A 15,321-nucleotide genomic window follows, 5' to 3' on the forward strand; every position below is an offset into this window, starting at 1 on the left:
GGGCTGAAACTTCAATGACTTTATGAAAGTGAGATTCCCAGTGACTGAGCTGGTTGAGATCCAGACACGACGCGGGGGGGGGGGGGGGGGGGGGGGGGGGGGGCGAGGTGAACCCTGCAAACATCTGTCTCAATAAAACACACAAAGGCTCAGAGATGTGGAACCTGCAGGACATCCCGTTTAATAACAGCACTAAATATTGTTATGAATACTGATATTGACTGAGGTGGGGAAGGTTCATCTTGTTGCATGTAAATCAACATCATTTAAAAAGTCTCTCAACTCAAACCTGGAAGTATCAACCTGCAGTATCTACATCACAGCCTGAAACACTAACATGTCTATAACAGCCGGCTCATCAAGCTAAACGTACGATATCTATATGAAGATAAACCATCTTATGATTATTATTATTACTTAAACACTGCAGCAGTAGCTTAACCTACAGCTCCCCCTTCTGGCACACTGGGCAAAACGCTTTTTACAACACATTGGTTCATATACAATCATTCATATCATCATACATTACATTTCCTTACATTTCATTTAGCTGATGCTTTTATCCAAAGCGAATTACAATAAGTGCATCAACCATGAGGGTTCAAACCCAGAACAGGAAGAATCAAGAAAGTACAATGTTCTTACAAATAACATGTCACCATTGTAATGTAAAAGAATAACAGCTGGATCAGAAGAACATGAAGATACAGAATAAAATATTCCAGCTTTTGGACGACAAACGTCTAGAATCAATAAAATGGCTGAAAACTGGTTAAATCCAGTCCACACCATAAAAGTGACTTTTTATATAAATCTTCACAGACTGTCGGGCCTTGGCAGTGGTTTAAACTAAATCAAAGTTTCATCTGGGAATGTTCCCACCTTTGTTTCTTTTCTATCTAATGAGAATCACATTAATATGAGTGACTTTGTTTTCACAGCAGAAAGTTGTAACAAATGATTCCTGATAGAAAAATATCAAAGTCAAATGAAACTCTACTATTGTATGAATGTGACGTTGGCATAGAGGCTGCTGGGATCAGCTGAGGGTCCAGTAGAAGAGGAGGGAGCTTCCACAGTGCTGAAGGCCACTGCAACATCACCACCCTGGATCTGTAGGATATACAATCAATCAATCAATCAATCAATCAATCAGTCAATCAATCAATCAATCATCTGTATAGCACCTTTCATCAGGTTAGTGTAGTTCAATGTGCTTCACAGAACACAACAAATACCAATTTGGGTAAGTATGATGAAAATTGATTACAAAAAAAGACACAACAGGATGTATTACACCACAGGTCAGGATGTTGGCACAATTACATTACTGACAGAGAGACAACAAAATTCGAATAATTATTAAAAAGTAAAATAACCTAATGCTAACAAAACCATCACAGCATAACAACATGTATCAAAACACAAAGAAACACCCAGAACTTTAACTTTCATATTAAAACTTTAGAACTCATGATGACATCATTATTTCATGGTGTTATTACAAGATAAATAAAAACTTGGCGGAGTTATAAACTCTATAAGTGACATGTTAGTTTCATCTGTGAATGTTCTCACCTTGTTTCTTCTCCATCTGATGAGAATCACAACCAATATCACGATTGTGGCAAAACCCACAACCAGACGAATGTACCACCACCAGTCTGTGAACAGAATGACAAGAGCTTTAGTTTCCTGTTCAGTCCAACTTCCTGTATTTACACATGTTGTTAACATGAACTCCATCAACACGCAGCAGCACAGAGATGAATGAGAGGTGCAGTGAATATTCAGTACCTGTTGTCATCTCATTGTTTCCTGGAGCTGGTTCGTTCTTTCCTTCTTAAGAAAAAGAAATGTGTTAACAAATAGAATTTATTGGATCAGGAGCAGTTCATCGTGTTCTGTGTTTTCTCACCTGATGACGGAGGGATGAAGGAAAACGTTTCCTCTTTGTAACGACGCTTCACTTTACATCTTAATGAGCTATAGTTCTTCATCTTGTGAACTAAATGGGATTTTGAGAAGCTCACAGTGGCCGAGGAGGAAGACTGTGATGTCTTCAGGTCTTTGTTGTTTTCAGTCACATTTTTATTCATAAACAGCCACTTCACTGTGAGGACACAGAATCTACATGTGGACACAGCGCAGCTCAACGTCACCTCATCACTTCTCTTCTGCTCAGTCACTGGTGATGATGGAGATATTGTGAGAGAAAGATAACATGAGTGAAACTATGTCCATCAGAATGATCAGAATTATCATAATGTTTTTATCAAGAGACTCTTTTACTCACCGTTGACAACAGAGAGAAAAACATGATGACCTTCATATGTTTGTGTTGTCTGGTTAAACTGTCTGCAGACGTATTGACCAGCATCTTCAGCTGTGACCTCACTAATAACCAGAGAACAGTTTGCAGCAAGACGTAGTCTGTCTGCTTTAGATTTGGAAATCTCAGATGTGTCGAGCTGCCTGTTTACAAACAGGTTTCCTCCTCTAGTCCCCTCTGAATCAATGAAGATCCACTCATTAGCTCCACAGTTCACATGATCTTCTCTCACATTGTCACAAGACAAAGTGACTTCAGCTCCAGCTCTGATGATGATGAAGGAAGATTGGAAAGCGAGCACTGTGGAGGAAATGAGAGAGAGACAGCAACAATTAAACTGAACCAAGAAAGAGACTCATATTTTCATACACTTCTGAATGTGAGGATTCTTTTAGACATAACTTTGTAAATTAAGACCAAATGGAGCATGACTGACAAGATAAACCTGAAAAACATCAACTCCAGTTTTCTCCCTGCATTTGAATGCCTCAGCCAACCAGTCCAGTTCCAGTCTACGTACTTTTGTCTCCAGACTCATGAGGTCACTCTGACACTTGATCACTGAAATCTAATCTGTTAAGTTTTCATTCGAGGTGACAACTGGTCAGAATCTGAAGAAATTCAGACTTGAGATGTGTGAGAGGCCAAAAACCTGAAACCTTGACCTTTAACCTCCAAATCTAACCAGTTAAACCGTGAGTTAATGGGAAGATCAAAATATGAGGAATGATCCAGTACACAAATATACACAAGTACAATATCAGAGTACTCATAAGTATCAGTCCCCTGAATGAGCCAGACTTGTGCCACAACACATCAGTGAAACTCTTCACTTTTAAAAGCAAACACAAACAATCTGGTGTTATTCTTATTGTTCACACTGGTAAAGTTGTGTAAGTGTATTTATTCTCACCTGTAAATGGAATCAGCACCAGTAGCAGATGTAAAGACATTTTAATCCGTTTGATTTCATCCATTCTTCTTCTCTCTCTCCTCTGCTTCTCGGTTCTTAGTAAAAAGTGCAATGTGGGGTTTACTTCCTGTGGATCACTTCCCCTCAGTGACATGTCTCCTCTGTCGTCATGTGCTAGTTGCATGTAGAGAAAATATCCATCAGCACCGACTTTCCCCCGTCGACCAGAGACTGTGTGAATATCTGACGATGAACTAATGAGCAGCAGCGACTTTTAGATTCAGACACTTGTCACTCGTTCACATGAGTGATGCAAACATCAGGAGATTCAGTCCAAATAAAGGACGACACACGTCACCTCTGGAGCAGCTTCACATCTGGACTTTGATATTTTACAGGTGGTCCAGCTTGAATATCTGTCACATGTTTATTGGTTTAATCCTGTGTTAAAAAAACAATAACAAATTGCAAACTTATCTTGAAGTTACTGAATGAATGTAACTTATTCATGTTCATATTCAAACACATGGAGCCAAGAGCTATTTAACCATTTGTTCAGGTCACATGTGCATGGAGGATTTTTCTGTAATAAGATTTAATAACATTATTGACTTGGGTTTCAAAATGTTCACGTGAATCAAATGTGATTCTGTGGTTTCCAGCTGTGGATTGAACTTAGTTTGCCTGTGGACCAATAAAGTAAATGAAGAAGTAACCGTCCATCATGTCTAAGAGTCGTTGTCATATATGGTCACATCTTTAACTTCAGTGTGTCTGAAAATAAATCAACACATCATTCAGTGTGACGAGCATCACGGTTTCTTCAGTAGAAACGAGAAGCTGCCTCCCACTTCCTACTCATTTACTGAGAAAGAGAGAAAGAAAGAAAGAAATGTCTCCAGTCTTTATTATGAAATCTGTTGTTAACACACAAACAAAGACACAACAAAATCCAATTTATTCATTAAATCTCATACAAGTCCTAACTATGAATTTGGAACTCTGATTAACAATTAAATTAATAACTATAATGGAAATTACCATATAGATATTTAGCTAAGTTGAAGGATATAGAGTTTTTGACAGTGTAGAGGTTGGTAAAATACACTTATGCAACATTAATTAAAAAAACATTTGTGAAAGAAAAACATTTAATATGAAAGTGGCGACGCCGGCGAGCTAGTTCTGTCAGGCAACTCGAGCTGCGCTGTGCCAATCATGTGACATACGTCATGTGAAATACGTCAATCTCCACAATCATCTATAATACACAGCCACCTCATCAGGTGGTCTATTTAACCAGAGAGACATTTCCCATCAACCCCTCTTGCTCACACTGCTGCTGCAGTATGGCCACCAGTTGCTTCAGCGTCTCAGCTGTTGACCAAGTGACCGTTGTTCCTCCGTGGGTCGTTTGTCTCAGTCCGAGTGAGTCCTCCATGAAGAAGTTCACTTTATTTACGACATGTAGGCTCGGTCCTTCCAGATTCACTACGTGTGAATCGGACGTCAGGCGTCTGCTCCACCAACGTCTCCCTCACCTCGGGATGTTGTCCCTCGGAGGCAGAGGCAGCACTGGATCCACTGGGGCTTCCATCCTGTTTCCTCTGTGGAATGAAGTCTGCTCTGAACGTTATGAATGAAACAATTCAGTCTCGTCACTCCAACAGGATTGGGAGCTGTAGTCCCATCTCCAGTCATGGGTTCGAGGCTCCTGTCTCCTGACAACGTTCCCTTTCCCAAAGGAATCAAGTTCTAGCAGATCTCCTCAAAGCTTCACCATCCCTGCCAGAGCTGAGGCCAAACACCTGAATGCTGTTCCCCACACTCCCTAAGATGTGGCACAGCTACGCCTGCAGCACTCCATCATCCATGCTACTCACGCTATGTTGGACACCACAAGAAGGAACATTGACTCTCAAACATCATCTGCACCCTTGATGTTTTAATATGTAATCTCCGCTGCATAATTCCCTTGTTGCATTCAAGATCACGGAGACCATCACGTCTCTGAGATCTGGGGTAGTCACAGTTGTTGTGCAATAGTAGGAGTAGAATTGACGTTGGCTAATTATTAATAATCATGAAATATGATTATTAAAATAACAATTATTTCTTAAAAATAATCAAAAATGATAAAGCTATTAATTAAGAAATGTAACACATTTAATTAGAAATGATACGGTTATCCATTAATAATAGTTAAAATAATTAATGAAAACAATAAAATTATCAATTAAGAATAATACAAATCTGTAATCATTGCTTATTGTCGCGGGGCACCACCCTGGTTACAGGGACCAACAATTCAATCTTTAAATATCAGTCTCAATGATATAAGTTATATTAATAATCTCAATATTTTAGTATTAATGATTATATAATAAACAATGAAGGGTTTTAAGTTCGAGCACAGGCAATCATAATCCAGCTGCAATCACATACATATGCACAAATAATCACAGACTACAGATACTTTAATTACAAAAGCATTTATTAAAACGGGGAAATAAAGTTATAATGTTATTCAATGATTCATCATTTTAACAAGCTCCGATATTTCAAAGATAAACACAGCAGCAGCACTTATCACAATTCAGAAAATACATGTAAAACCGGCGGTCTACCTATGTATGTCTGTCTCGGTGTGTGTGTGTGTGTCTGTGTCAAAGTGTCTCTCTGTGTGTGTGTGTCTATGTGTATGCATGTGAAATAAAGTTAGTGTTATTTAATGATTCATCATTTTAACAAACTCCCATATTTCAAAGATAACAACAGCAGCCGCTTATCACAATTTAGAAAAACACATGTATTCATCTATGTGTATCTGTGTGTGTGTATCTGTCTGTGTCTATCAATGTGTGTCTGTGTGGGTGTGTCTGTGTGGGTGTGTGTGTGTGTCTATGTGTGTGTGTGTGGGTGTGTGAGAGAGCGAGAGAGAGAGAGAGAGAAAAAGAAGGGGGCGTGGCGATGACGCAGTCACTTGGTGACGTCACATCTAAGATGGCGGCCGATCATGATTCGTGGAATCAAGGCCTAAAAACTCTCAAAATGGCGGATTGACTACAAAACAAGATGGCGGAGCCGTTATGAATTTAGAGCCAGAATGGGAGGAGAGGGAGAGAGGAGGCGTGGCAATAATAGATTCAAAATGGTGGTTTAACTTGCGTTATTCAAAATGGAGTCTATGTTAATGACACCATGTGGCCGGAGCTCACACTGGTGGTCGTCACATGAATTACACCAAGGGATTTTCAGACAAAGAGAATTCTTTGTCTCTGCTTTGGCGTTCGGCCGCATGGCTTCCAGATGTGTCCAGCCTCTCTGAATATAGATTTAACTATGTTACATGAACTGTATTCTAAATACAGATCGGATGTGTGTATAGGTCGGTTTAGAAGGAGAGAGAGAGAGAGAGAGAGCATACAAGGAGGGAGCAAAGCTCTTAAAAGCACCGTCAGAGACAAGTTACATTTACTTTACCACTCAGCACCAAAGTGGCGTTGTGTGCTGAGGTTTGAACGGTAAAGTCTCTTTAAAGTTGTTCAAACGGTCACAATGAGCTGGAGACGCTGCTCACGGCGCTTAAAAACTGTGGCACAAGGCCGTAACCGGAAACCGGAAGTGGCGAATCGCCGCTAAACACTAGAGACTCGGCGGTCTCATACAAAACAAATACATTCAAGTATTAAAACAATACGCTACGTATTAGATTAACATCTGCCCAGACAATAAAGCCTCTTACTGTACCACCCTCGCGGTGTGCGTGCGCGTCGGGCCAGTGAATCACGTGGTCTCTCAAGCGGTCTTCGGCCGCTGGACCGGACAAACAGCGGATTTTCTCGTGCTGCTTCGACGAGGTGAACGTCGTCCTTCTTCTTCAGGGATGTGGAGCTCGTGCTCCTCAGCGGAATGAATCTCGCGCTTCTGCAGGGGACGGCTGTGGAAGCCGTTTGTAGATCGTTGGGAAAAGAAAACTAAAGTCCGTGGGGAAAGTGGAACAGTCTGAGATTGTTCCGCGTGCAATTTCCTGTTTGGTCTTTTCAAGTTAAAAGAGCAAAAGTCCTTTTGAAAATAAAAACGTCGACTGAGGTAAAAAAAAAAGAAAGAAATGAAAGAAAATAACTCTGGTTGCCCCCTTTAGCAACTAAATCATCTGGAAAGACCCGGAGGGGTCTGTTGACGTCTTCAGAGCAGGGTAAAATGGCAGCGATTATTGAGTTGCCAGGGCTTTTATTAACCTGTGGAGGCCCAGCCTCCTTGAGGTGTGGTCATGGGATGATATTGGCTTTAAGCCAATTGAGTGTCAGAGGTCAGATCAGAGTGGGAACGGCCAGGAGCAGAGCAGGGGTTTCTGGGAAAACCCCAGGGAGGAAGTTACCCCCAGAGGAGATGCTATCTCCATGCTTCATGGAAACTTTAGAGCTGGTTTCATCTTGGCTCACAGGCCTTACTTTTACGACTCATTGTGTGGATCCCACCACATGGCCAGTTCAGCAGGGACTCTTGCCCAACACAGTCATGCTTCGTCTCCTCAAGTGCAGACACCTTCTGAGACCCATCTTCTGGTGCGGGTCCTTCTTCCCTCCTCCTCACACTTTCGCTCCTTCCTCCCGTCGGGCCCCACATGAGGGGCGTGGCTGCCGGTGGACAAACCAGTCTCCGTGCTGGTGTGGGATGAGTGTCGTGTTGGGGCTGCACAGGTTGAAGGAGCTCAGTTGCCAGTGGTGAAGACACAATGTGAACGAAGCCAAGGGATTCACTGCACCCTGGTCCTGGTACATATCACGCTCCTGTCCATCCTGGGAGGGGGATCCCTCACATGTGGCTCTCTCTGAGGTTTCTACATTTCTCCAGTAATCTAGAATAGAATTTAAAATTCTCCTCCTCACCTTCAAGGCCCTTAATAATATAGCGCCTTTTTACCTTAAAGAGCTGTTAGTACCTTATCAACCCACTAGAGCACTCCGCTCCCAGAATTCAGTCTGTCGTCCCTAAAGTCTCTAAATGTAGAGTAGGAGCCAGAGCTTTCAGCCATCAAGCTCCTCTGCTGTGGAATAATCTACCACTTTCAGTTCGGGAGGCAGACACCATCTGTTCGTTTAAGAGTAGGCTCAAAACCTTCCTTTTTGATAAAGCTTACAGTTAGAGCTAATTAGCGCCAGAACGTTACTTGTTCTATTTTCTAAAATAGGAAGAGTTTAGTCTAAAAAGGCATAGAGGCTTTCATTGTACTATCATACAAACCAGTAGCCAGCCAGATTTACCTTGAGCCTCAGTGTAGCCTCAAGTTCGGCCTGTATCATTGTATCATTGATTACAAGGCAAAAAACCCTGATGACGCTAAGACGCAAAGGAAATTTATGACACATGACACAAGGAGCTTCTCTTTCCAGCTTCTCCTTCCTCTTCTCCATCCCTATCCCCCTTCCCCGGAATCCCTTTGCTTTATCACCCGCAGATACAGGCTCTCTGTGGCCGCACCATGGATTGCGGTTTGTGGATCGCAAATGGGGGTCGCGGTGGTGGATCCAGTGTGGCGGACCCTGTGTCGCGTTGGCATCGGGTACGGGCATTGGACCAGGACCGTGGCGGCGGCTCGTGGTTGGTGGCGGTGGACGGTGACCGAGGACTTGAGTGGCGTCTGGTCTGGATGGTGGATCGTGGTCCTGCTGGTTGCTGACCATGGACTGTGACTGCAGCGGGACTGCTTGGCATGTCATGTTGGGGTTGTCCTTCGGGATGTCTACCCTCATCAATGCTGCTAGAGACTTTAATCTTGATGATGTTTTCCTGCACTTGGCATCTATTGCACTTCTGTCCGTCCTGGGAGAGGGATCCCTCACATGTGTCTCTGAGGTTTCTACATATTTTGACCTGTTAAAAGGGTTTTTAGTAGTTTTCCTTACTCTTGCTGAGGGTTAAGGACAGAGGATGCCACACCCTGTTAAAGCCCTATGAGACGAATTGTAATTTGTGAATATGGGCTATACAAATAAAATTTGATTGATTGATTGATTGATGAAGAAGATTTTTGAATGGGATTTACTTCAACGAGCTGCAATCCGCAAAAAGCATTGTGCACTTTCTGATGGAAAAGTGATCAAACAGTTGCATGAAGCCAGAGCAGCTGCAGCGACATCTCAACACAACACATCAGTGTCATGTGAGTAACACACCAGAGTTTCTCAGGAAGAAACAGTCTGACTTCATAGTTTCACAAGAAACGATGTGAAAAGTCTCCAGAACATCAGCCACAGCACTGGAGGCTTCTCATGAAGCCAAAAGGCCTTTCACCACAGCTGAGGACCTGCTACTTCCAGCTGCTGCTGTACTGACCGAGACGATGCTGGACACAAACACAGCAGATCAGTTCTAAACTGGACCTTTGTCAAATGACACTTTGCTGCAGAATAGAAACGATGGAACAGACATTGTTGATGAAGTTGAGTAAAAACTTGCTGAAGCATTTTCACTGCAGCTGGATGAATGGACAGACGTCAGTGGAAAGACACAGCTTATTGCTCTGGTGAGAAACATTGATACTGATGCTGTGTTGCACTTGAATGAAAACGTATTTCAAATGAGGAACATTGTTGAAAAGAGTTTGAGAACCAGTGCTGTAGGTCACTGCATCACCTTCACCACCATCTTGAAACCATATTTATCATACTTCCTTATCAACATTTGTATTTTTGTTGTTCTGTGAAGCATGTTGAACTACACTAACCGGATGAAAGGTGCTGTACAGATGATTGATTGATTGATTGATTGATTGAATCATTGATTGATTGATTGATTGATTGATTGATTGATTGATTGATGACTGATTCATTGATTGTATATCCTACAGATCCAGGGTGGTGATGATGCAGTGACCTACAGCACTGTGGAAGCTCCCTCCTCTTCTACTGGACCCTCAGCTGATCCCAGAAGCCATGGAGAGACTCGTCCCGGGGATTCCTCCATGAAGCAGCAGTGAAGACAGGTTGAGAGGACAGAGTCTGTGGGTCAATGAAATCAAAAGCCGGTTTATTTGACTCGTTGTGTCTGTAATTCACCTTGAGATGCTGTTTAGAGGTTATTTATTAATTATTATTGGGGGTTAATATTACACCTTCACATCATTCTGCTCTGTCCACTGCTGCCATCTAGTGCTCATTAATTAAACAACCACTAACATGTCTGACTTCCACCAAAGAGTTGGTTTGTGCCTCCGACAGTTTCTCTGTTTTTCAGCAGGAGTGAAAAAATCTGGTGGAAGCAGGAAACATGAGTCCAGAAAGAACTGAGTCAGTTTGGGGGCGGAGCCAGACAAAGGGGCGGATCCAGGAATTCCACAATACAGGAGACAAACTTCATAATAGAAACACTCCACAGATCAAGAGTCAGTTTCACAGAACTGTGTTCAGTCTAATTATTCCTCTGGTGTCAGTTTGTCTCTCTGAGGATTACAGGGGAGTTGCTTTCCTCATTTCTTCCTATTTTCTGCTTCATTTTGACCTTTTTCTTTCAGATTATTGGGCTGAAACTTCAATGACTGTATGAAAGTAAGTTTGGGGGGGGGGGGGGGGGGGGGCGAGGTGAACCCTGCAAACATCTGTCTCAATAAAACACACACAGGCTCAGAGATGTGGAACCTGCAGGACATCCCGTTTAATAAAAGCACTGAATATTGTTATGAATACTGATATTGACTGAGGTGGGGAAGGTTCATCTTGTTGCATGTAAATCAACATCATTTAAAAAGTCTCTCAACTCAAACCTGGAAGTATCAACCTGCAGTATCTACATCACAGCATGAAACACTAACATGTCTATAACAGCCGGCTCATCAAGCTAAACGTACGATATCTATATGAAGATTTACCATCTTATAATTATTATTATGACTAAAGCATTACAGCAGTAAATTAACATACAGCTCCCCCTTCTGGCACTCTTGGCAAAACTCTTTTTACAACACATTGGTTCATATACAATCATTCATATCATCATACATTACATTTCCTTACATTTCATTTAGCTGATGCTTTTAACCAAAGCGAATTACAATGAGTGCATCAACCATGAGGGTTCAAACCCAGAACAGGAAGAATCAAGAAAGTACAATGTTCTTACAAATAACACGTCACCATTGTAATGTATAAGAATAACAGCTGGATCAGAAGAACATGAAGATACAGAATAAAATATTCCAGCTTTTGAACGACAAACTTCTAGAATCAATAAAATGGCTGAAAACTGGTTAAATCCAGTCCACACGATAAAAGTGACTTTTTATATAAAACTTTACAGAGTGTCGGGCCTTGGCAGTGGTTTAAACTAAATCAAAGTTTCATCTGGGAGTGTTCCCACCTTTGTTTCTTTTCTATCTAATGAGAATCACATTAATATGAGTGACTTTGTTTTCACAGCAGAAAGTTGTAACAAATGATTCCTGATATAAAAATATCGATGTCAAATGAAACTCTACTATTGTATGAATGTGACGTTGGCATAGAGGCTGCTGGGATCAGCTGAGGGTCCAGTAGAAGAGGAGGGAGCTTCCACAGTGCTGAAGGCCACTGCAACATCACCACCCTGGATCTGTAGGATATACAATCAATCAATCAATCAATCAATCAATCAATCAGTCAATCAATCAGTCAATCATCTGTATAGCACCTTTCATCAGGTTAGTGTAGTTCAATGTGCTTCACAGAACACAACAAATACAAATTTGGGTAAGTATGATGAAAATTGATTACAAAAAAAGACACAACAGGATGTATTACACCACAGGTCAGGATGTTGGCACAATTTCATTACTGACAGAGAGACAACACAATTCAAATGATTATTGAAAAGTAAAATAACCTAATGCTAACAAAACCATCACAGCATAACAACATGTAACAAAAGAAACATCCAGAACTTTAACTTTTACATTAAAACTTTAGAACTCATGATGACATCATTATTTCATGGCGTTATTACAAGATAAATAAAAACTTGGCGGAGGTATAAACTCTATAAGTGACATGTTAGTTTCATCTGTGAATGTTCTCACCTTGTTTCTTCTCCATCTGATGAGAATCACAACCAATATCACGATTGAGGCAAAACCCACAACCAGACGAATGTACCTCCACCAGTCTGTGAACAGAATGACAAGAGCTTTAGTTTCCTGTTCAGTCCAACTTCCTGTATTTACACATGTTGTTAACATGAACTCCATCAACACGCAGCAGCACAGAGATGAATGAGAGGTGCAGTGAATATTCAGTACCTGTTGTCATCTTATTGTTTCCTGGAGCTGGTTCGTTCTTTCCTTCTTAAGAAAAAGAAATGTGTTAACAAATGGAATTTATTGGATCAGGAGCAGTTCATCGTGTTCTGTGTTTTCTCACCTGATGACGGAGGGATGAAGGAAAACTTTTCCTCTTTGTCACGATGCTCCACTTTACATGTTAATGAGCTATAGTTCTTCATCTTGTGAACTAAAAGGGATTTTGAGAAGCTCACAGTGGCCGAGGAGGAAGACTGTGATGTCTTCAGGTCTTTGTTGTTTTCAGTCACATCTTTATTCATAAACAGCCACTTCACTGTGAGGTCACAGGTTCTACATGATGGTGACACAGAGCAGCTCAACGTCACCTCATCACTTCTCTTCTGCTCAGTCACTGGTGATGATGGAGATATTGAGAGAGAAAGATAACATGAGTGAAACTATGTCCATCAGAATGATCAGAATTATCATAATGTTTTTATGAAGAGACTCTTTTACTCACCGTTGACAACAGAGAGATAAACCACATGATGATCTTCATATGGTTGTGTTGTCAGGTCAAACTGTCTGCAGGTGTATCGACCAGCATCTTCAGCTGTGACCTCACTAATAACCAGAGAACAGTTTGCAGCAAGACGTAGTCTGTCTGCTTTAGATTTGGAAATCTCAGATGTGTCGAGCTGCCTGTTTACAAACAGCTTTACTGATCTATTCCCCTCTGAATCAATGAAGAGCCACTCAGTAGCTCCACAGTTCACATGATCTTCTCTCACATTTCCACAAGACAAAGTGACTTCAGCTCCAGCTCTGATGATGATGGAGGAATATTGGGCATCGAGCACTGTGGAGGAAATGAGAGAGAGACAGCAACAATTAAACTGAACCAAGAAAAAGACTCATATTTTCATACACTTCTGAATGTGAGGATTCTTTTAGACATAACTTTGTAAATTAAGACAAAATGGAGCTTGACTGACAAGATAAACCTGAAAAACATCAACTACAGTTTTCTCCCTGCATTTGAATGCCTCAGCCAACCAGTCCAGTTCCAGTCTACGTACTTTTGTCTCCAGACTCATGAGGTCACTCTGACACTTGATCACTGAAATCTAATCTGTTAAGTTTTCATTCGAGGAGACAACTGGTCAGAATCTGAAGAAATTCAGACTTGAAATGTGAGAGAGGCCAAAAACCTGAAACCTTGACCTTTAACCACCAAATCTAACCAGTTAAACCGTGAGTTAATGGGCAGATCAAAATATGAGGAATGATCCAGTACACAAATATACACAAGTACAATATCAGAGTACTCATAAGTATCAGTCCCCTGAATGAGCCAGACTTGTGCCCCAACACATCAGTGAAACTCTTCACTTTTAAAAGCAAACACAAACAATATGGTGTTATTCTTATTGTTCACACTGGTAAAGTTGTGTAAGTGTATTTATTCTCACCTGTAAATGGAATCAGCACCAGTAGCAGATGTAAAGACATTTTAATCCGTTTGATTTCATCCATTCTTCTTCTCTCTCTTCTCTGCTTCTCGGTTCTTAGTAAAAAGTGCAATGTGGGGTTTACTTCCTGTGGATCACTTCCCCTCAGTGACATGTCTCCTCTGTCGTCATGTGCTAGTTGCATTTAGAGAAAATATCCATCAGCACCGACTTTCCCCCGTCGACCAGAGACTGTGTGAATATCTGACGATGAACTAATGAGCAGCAGCGACTTTTAGATTCAGACACTTGTCACTCGTTCACATGAGTGATGCAAACATCAGGAGATTCAGTCCAAATAAAGGACGACACACGTCACCTCTGGAGCAGCTTCACATCTGGACTTTGATATTTTACAGGTGGTCCAGCTTGAATTTCTGTCTCATGTTTATCGGTTTATTCCTGTGTTAAAAAAACAATAACAAATTGCAAACTTATCTTGAAGTTACTGAATGAATGAAACTTATTCAGGTTCATATTCAAACACATGGAGCCAAGAGCTATTTAACCATTTGTTCAGGTCACATGTGCATGGAGGATTTTTCTGTAATAAGATTTAATAACATTATTGACTTGGGTTTCAAAATGTTCACGTGAATCAAATGTGATTCTGTGGTTTCCAGCTGTGGATTGAACTTAGTTTGCCTGTGGACCAATAAAGTAAATGAAGAGGTAACCGTCCATCATGTCTCAGAGTCGTTGTCATATATGGTCACATCTTTAACTTCACTGTGTCTGAAAATAAATCAACACATCATTCAGTGTGACGAGCATCACGGTTTCTTCAGTAGAAACGAGAAGCTGCCTCCCACTTCCTACTCATTTACTGAGAAAGAGAGAAATTAAGAAAGAAAGAAATGTCTCCAGTCTTTATTATGAAATCTGTTGTTAACACACAAACAGAGACAAAACAAAATCAGCATTAAACTCAACAAGATTTGACCTTGGGTCTGGTTATAAAGTAAATAATAAACTCTACAAAAGAAAAAATATACCTTTTATCACATTATTGATAATCCAGCAGAAGAAGAAGCAGCAGCCGACGGACAAGAGGCGGAGGAGAGAGAGGAGATGGAAAATAAAAGCAGCAATTTTCAAGACATGGTCGTCAGCTGAGGAAGCTGCGGTTCAGTGAGGAAATAAAGGACATTACAACACCAAATCCACAAAGTCACTTCACAGCTTTTCATTTCTACTCTTTTAAAAAGTCTGTCTAACAGGTAGTTTTTAATTAATCCTTTTAACGAACATTCAAGCTAACAAATGTCAGGGGAGAAAACACAACTTCTGCTACTACTACTAATATTAATAA

The 15,321-nt window shown here is 41.1% G+C and overlaps 2 protein-coding genes across 4 annotated transcripts; both read right to left on the reverse strand.

Annotated features, from left to right (window-relative positions):
- Positions 1-156: 156 nt before the first annotated feature.
- Positions 157-3,597, reverse strand: LOC128460399 (uncharacterized). 2 transcript variants are annotated; one of them, XM_053445578.1, is made up of 6 exons: positions 3,246-3,597; positions 2,297-2,632; positions 1,919-2,188; positions 1,798-1,839; positions 1,579-1,664; positions 157-1,113 (listed from the first exon to the last, which is right to left on the reverse strand). In XM_053445578.1, the coding sequence occupies exons 1-6, from the start codon at positions 3,427-3,429 to the stop codon at positions 1,000-1,002; spliced, it is 1,032 nt and encodes a 343-aa protein (XP_053301553.1). In that variant the 5' UTR covers positions 3,430-3,597; the 3' UTR covers positions 157-999. The 2 variants fall into 2 exon arrangements, with proteins under 2 accessions (XP_053301553.1, XP_053301552.1); XM_053445577.1 differs by having other exon boundaries at positions 1,798-1,842.
- Positions 3,598-10,877: 7,280 nt separating this feature from the next.
- On the reverse strand, positions 10,878-15,110 carry LOC128460396 (uncharacterized). Of its 2 annotated transcripts, none has more exons than XM_053445568.1 (7): positions 15,005-15,110; positions 13,971-14,411; positions 13,019-13,357; positions 12,638-12,910; positions 12,517-12,558; positions 12,298-12,383; positions 10,878-11,834 (listed from the first exon to the last, which is right to left on the reverse strand). In XM_053445568.1, the coding sequence occupies exons 2-7, from the start codon at positions 14,152-14,154 to the stop codon at positions 11,721-11,723; spliced, it is 1,038 nt and encodes a 345-aa protein (XP_053301543.1). In that variant the 5' UTR covers positions 14,155-14,411; positions 15,005-15,110; the 3' UTR covers positions 10,878-11,720. The 2 variants fall into 2 exon arrangements, with proteins under 2 accessions (XP_053301543.1, XP_053301542.1); XM_053445567.1 differs by having other exon boundaries at positions 12,517-12,561.
- Between the last annotated feature and the right edge of the window lie 211 nt (positions 15,111-15,321).

This window comes from Pleuronectes platessa, chromosome 17, assembly GCF_947347685.1.
Source record: "Pleuronectes platessa chromosome 17, fPlePla1.1, whole genome shotgun sequence".
In the NCBI taxonomy this organism is placed as follows: Eukaryota; Metazoa; Chordata; class Actinopteri; order Pleuronectiformes; family Pleuronectidae; genus Pleuronectes; species Pleuronectes platessa.

Excerpts from the sequence above, each read along its gene's own strand:
- LOC128460396 (XM_053445567.1), bottom strand. The coding sequence starts at position 14,154 with ATGCAACTAGCACATGACGACAGAGGAGACATGTCACTGAGGGGAAGT. Across the intron at positions 13,358-13,970 it reads GGTGCTGATTCCATTTACAG|TGCTCGATGCCCAATATTCC; the intron begins GTGAGAATAAAT and ends TTTCCTCCACAG. Across the intron at positions 12,562-12,637 it reads CTTCATCCCTCCGTCATCAG|AAGGAAAGAACGAACCAGCT; the intron begins GTGAGAAAACAC and ends CTTTTTCTTAAG.
- LOC128460399 (XM_053445577.1), bottom strand. The coding sequence starts at position 3,429 with ATGCAACTAGCACATGACGACAGAGGAGACATGTCACTGAGGGGAAGT. Across the intron at positions 2,189-2,296 it reads TTTTCTCTCTGTTGTCAACG|TGACTGAGCAGAAGAGAAGT; the intron begins GTGAGTAAAAGA and ends CATCATCACCAG. Across the intron at positions 1,114-1,578 it reads TCAGATGGAGAAGAAACAAG|ATCCAGGGTGGTGATGTTGC; the intron begins GTGAGAACATTC and ends TATATCCTACAG.